We start from the raw sequence: 4,720 nt of genomic DNA, 5'->3' as shown, positions 1-4,720 counted from the left end.
TTTATATTCCAGTTGCAATGCACGGGCAATTGTCTAGTAATAGGAAAAAAAAGTAGAAGGTACCAAGCATTCAGGGGGTGTTTTAGTTCAGGGACTTTTTAGTCCCAGAGACTAGAAAAAGTCCCTAAAAAGTCCCTAGGAACCAAACGGGAGGGACTTTTTCTACAGGGACTAGAAAAAGACTCTACTACAGAGTCTTTTTTGATTAGTCCCTGGGACTAGAAAAAGTCCTAGGACTTCTAAACCAAACACCCCCTCAGTGGCGTGGTTACTGCTATTCTCACTTAACTGACAGGTCCTATGTTCGAATCCATCATGCGCTCACTTTTTTCCGGTTGGAGGCAGGGGTGTGCGACCGATTGGAGAAACACAACAAAAAGGCGTGGGCGATCTAATTGAGTGTTTTTCTCTCGGTGCGTGGCCACTGGAACCCTAGCCACCGCCAAGAGAGCCCAGTCTTCAGGCATCGTCCTTCGGCGGCTCCCGCTGCAGACGACCTCTCTATCGTTGTATCAGGTAGGTTTAGTTTTAGGGGCCTAGTATCTTAAGCTTTGGGTTGTTCGACGTCTTGGTTTCAGCGGCAACCGTGAGGTAGTCGAGGAGCGGATGCAGGTGGTGATTTGCATCGAGACATTTGGAAGACGGCTCGTGTGGTGGGTTCATGGTTGGTTGCAGGCAGGTATGGTTTCTTCCTATGGGGTCTTAGTCGTGCAGGGGTGCCAGATCTGAAGTTTGATGGCGTGTCCGGTGTGTTGCCCGTTCTGATTCATTCAACAGCAATGGCTTCTCCTTTGGTGAACCATCTTGGAGGTCTGCAAAACTGCATATCAGTGATGGAGCCGTGTTGAGCTCGGGGCAGGTGATCTGTCATTTTTTTTTCTTTGGTGACTGCTGTTGTGGAGCCGGGGGCAGGTGACGACCGTTGGTGTCAAACTTAGGGGATTATTGGGTCTTGATTGTATTTTTCCTGTTTGACTGATGGTTCTTTATGCAAAGACTAGCGTTCCGTTGTCTATTCAGTCTTGTAAGGTCGGTGTCTACGTGGCTTATGCTATGATTTTTATGACATGAATGAGACATGTATTATCGCAAAAAAAAAGTGCAAGCCCCGTCTTGATGTCCCCACACCGCACCACACACCACAACAGAGGGTTACCAAAGGAGGACAACGCCATGAAAGCTGTATCCATCTGCCTATTACAGCTCCAGTTTGCTTGTGGTGATAGCAGGTGCACATCCTGTTGCTGTGGAAGGTGCCGTTGTGGTTGCTACCGGCAGCGCAACCCGCTGCTCAAGGCTGGGATGTCACTTTTGAGATACCTTTGCTGCTCAAAGTTCAAAACTCCTATGACGTCCATGCGACCAGTGTGTTGGTGCATACTCCTATGACAGTGGTTCCTATAGTCGATGATGTCGTGTCGGTGGTCCCTCTGGTTGAGGACGTCGATGCGACCAGTGTGTTGGTGCCTGCTCCTACGAGCGTCTTGGTTGACGATAGCTACACCAAGAAATTCAACGAGTTTTATGATTTCCTTGACAAATGGGTGGCTGATCAACCCCCCAACTGGCAAGACAAGTGGTTGTCCCCTAAAGGAGAATCAAAGCAAGGAGAAATCAAGAAGGAACAAAAGTAAGAAGGGTAGCGCCATCCGAAAGGCGTCCACGATTCTATGATGGAGGATGCCCAATTCTTGTCATTGTCGGTGAGCTTGTCAGGAGTTCCGTTGAGTTGTGCAAGTGTCGAGGATTGTGGTTGTTGTGTGTTTGATGTGTCGCTTGGACGATTACGGTGTTTCATTCTTTGCGAGTAGTCCGCATTGCTTGTACGATTACGGTGTTTCATTCTTTGCGAGTAGTCCGCATTGGGTTGTTTGTATCGGTTTTTGCCCGGTTTTCTGTAAATTAACTGGGCAACTCTCTTCTTTTTAATTAATCAATGAGGCAAATGTTTTGTCTCCGTTTAAAAAAAAAGTTCAAAACTTGGGAGGCATAATTGGATGGATGTATAGACTTTGTGATGTACTCCATGAACAGATTTATGATCTTTGCATCTGAAGAACATGGATCTATCTGTACAAAATATGACTTCTTGTTAGGACTGGATGGAGGGAGCTTGGGTGCGTTGGCCAACTGTAGCCTCTGTTCTCTCCTCGAAGTCTCTGTTACCTGAGGGAACAGATGAGGAAACTTTGTGTACTCTGTTTTCTCCTCTGTTTCTGAAACTTGGTGATCTCGCTGTCAGGCTGATAGCTGGAATTAGTGGTGTTGGAAACACTACTCTGGCCTATAGAAATTTATCTAATGTGTGTCTCAATCCAGCCGTATCGATTACAGAAGCAGCAGTCTTTCTGCTCTTTCTGCATTTCTGATTTAAGGAGAAACGCAACATTTCTTGGTAATCATGCATATATCTAATCTTTTGCTCAGTTGTCTTCACTATGATCAAACATTAACCTCCTCTCAAAAGCAAAAATTCAAGATCACCTGTAGTTTCAGATTTCTTATCAACCTTTTCCCCATCAGGTCGATTAGATAGATCCAAGTAGCTTCTCCAACCAAAGTGATCTTTTCTAGAGTGGTAAATTTTTATTTATCTCGAATTCTGAAGACAAAACAAAGATGGACCTAACTCTTAGCTAACCCTTCATGACAATCTGGGATCATACAGCACGCGAAATCTGCCATCTAGTCTACTGAACAGTGTGTCACTCTTCCTATGATGTAGGACGGCATCAAAAGCAGAGTGGAGATGCAATCCGGTTGAGAATTTACTTTTGAATTATCAACTTGCTTCCTGTTAGGTAGGATGAACCATCCAATGCATTGCAAAACTTCTAGGTGCCCAGTGATAATTTTGGAAAGGTTTCCAAGGAACAGATCAACAATATGTTATCATGGGGCGCTCGCTGATGCAAAAGAAACCTGCATGGCAGAAATGTTCATGGCCCAGCCGGTGCCCTCGCCGTCGAACAGACAAGCAAAGACATTGTCCAACTTCCATATTACAGATATATATATCCAACCAAGGTGATCTTTTACATTGGTAAAAGCAACCTTACAAATTGTAGATTGGTAAATTTTTCATTTGTATGGATTACTTCCACAGGGTTGAAGTAATGATATCAGCTCTAATGTTCATTGAGAACTTCCATATTACAGATATAGATCAAGTAGCTTCTCCAACCAAAGTGATCTTTCAAATGTAGATTGGTAAATTTTTCATTTGTATGGATTACTTCACAGGGTTGAAATGATATCAGCTCTAATGTTCATTGTCCAACTTCCATATTACAGATATAGACCAAGTAGCTTCTCCAACCAGGTCTTTTACACACAAATTGTAGAGTGGTAAATTTTTTATTTGTACGGATTACTTTGACAGGTACACACAAATGTACATTGAGACCTTAAGTTGGCTCAATGCAAGTGAAAATAAGAAGTTTGTTTGTTTTTCTAAAAAAAGAAAATTATATTTTATTTACATACTACTGATATAATGTATATCATATATAAATATTTATCAATGTAGAGTGGTAAATAATAAAAATAATAATGCAGAGACCACCACAACCATATGGACATGCAAATCTCACAAAATATATATAGATATCAGTTAAGCATCATTACACAACGTCAGAGGATAGTCAAGGAAACAGAACCAATTCTCCACAAGACTTTAGCGCTTACGCCAGGGCTTAAGCACATCCAGAGAATATAGAGGCTATGAACTTTGCGAAGGTAACGCCTATATATCGTCCAGGTGAGATGCAACAAACATTTATTCATACTAGTCATATAAATAAAAGATGAAAAACAACAGATGGCATGAATAACTAATAAATAAAGAAAGAAAAAAGGGCAAAGAAAATATGTACTGTACCAGGCGATGCTTTGGGGCCTAGGTTTGATGTGCGCCGAGAGATGGTGCATGAGCTGAACGTTTGAGTAGCACATGGAGCCGTCGTTGCGCTTATAGCCGTGGCGCAGGATGAGGTCGTAGAGCCTCTCCTTCTTGTCCTGGATCTGCTCCAGGACCTCCCTCCCGGCTTCTTCTTTCCCGTGCGATGACAAGGCCTAGTCAGTTTGGCACACATCATGTATATTATTATTTTCATCATCATTAAGATTAATAAGAAAAGAAAAGAAGACTGGATAACTAGGGATTTCGAGATCGGACTAGCACCTGCGTGAGCGTGAGATTCGGGCGGCCCAAGCCGGGAGCGGCGGGGCTAGGCCGGCTGAGCGCCGGCGGTAGAAGGCGGCCGCCACCGGCGAGCCTCCTTCCGGCGGCGCATCGGAGAGCCGCCATCGCCATCTTCGGTCAACGGCGACTATGGATCTTGGCTTGTTGGTCCTTGGTGCGGCTAGGGTTGGTTCTTGGCCCTCAGGAGGAGGAAGGAGGCCACGGCCGGCGCCGTATTTATTATATTATCATCACAATCCGCCAGGCCCGGCCCAAACTCCTCATCTTTCGTGGGGAGGAGGTCGGTAGTAGAGTTTATCACGATTGTTGTTGTTGTATGCTGATGGGCCGGCTTTTCCTTCTTTTTTTCCTGTTTAGATTTCGCCTTTTTGCCCTTTTCTTCCTTTGCCTTGTGATGACTGGTTTATTATACTCCTATAAACACAAGGCATTCACTTTTTTTTTCAAGCCGGTTGCACACTGGATATTATTCCAGGGTGACATGCATGCATAGCTTTCGATGACATCAGCATGTCC

At 44.2% G+C, this 4,720-nt stretch overlaps 1 protein-coding gene across 1 annotated transcript; it reads right to left on the bottom strand.

Moving 5' to 3' along the window:
- Positions 1-3,633: 3,633 nt before the first annotated feature.
- LOC125533230 lies at positions 3,634-4,454 on the bottom strand. Its single transcript, XM_048696953.1, has 3 exons — positions 4,184-4,454; positions 3,881-4,074; positions 3,634-3,745 (listed from the first exon to the last, which is right to left on the bottom strand). The coding sequence occupies exons 1-3, from the start codon at positions 4,313-4,315 to the stop codon at positions 3,634-3,636; spliced, it is 438 nt and encodes a 145-aa protein (XP_048552910.1). The 5' UTR covers positions 4,316-4,454.
- Between the last annotated feature and the right edge of the window lie 266 nt (positions 4,455-4,720).

This window comes from Triticum urartu, chromosome 1 (assembly GCF_003073215.2).
Source record: "Triticum urartu cultivar G1812 chromosome 1, Tu2.1, whole genome shotgun sequence".
Lineage (NCBI taxonomy): Eukaryota > Viridiplantae > Streptophyta > Magnoliopsida > Poales > Poaceae > Triticum > Triticum urartu.
The sequence above is the reverse complement of the archived record's forward strand: the minus strand, read 5'-3'. Positions and strand labels throughout refer to the sequence as shown.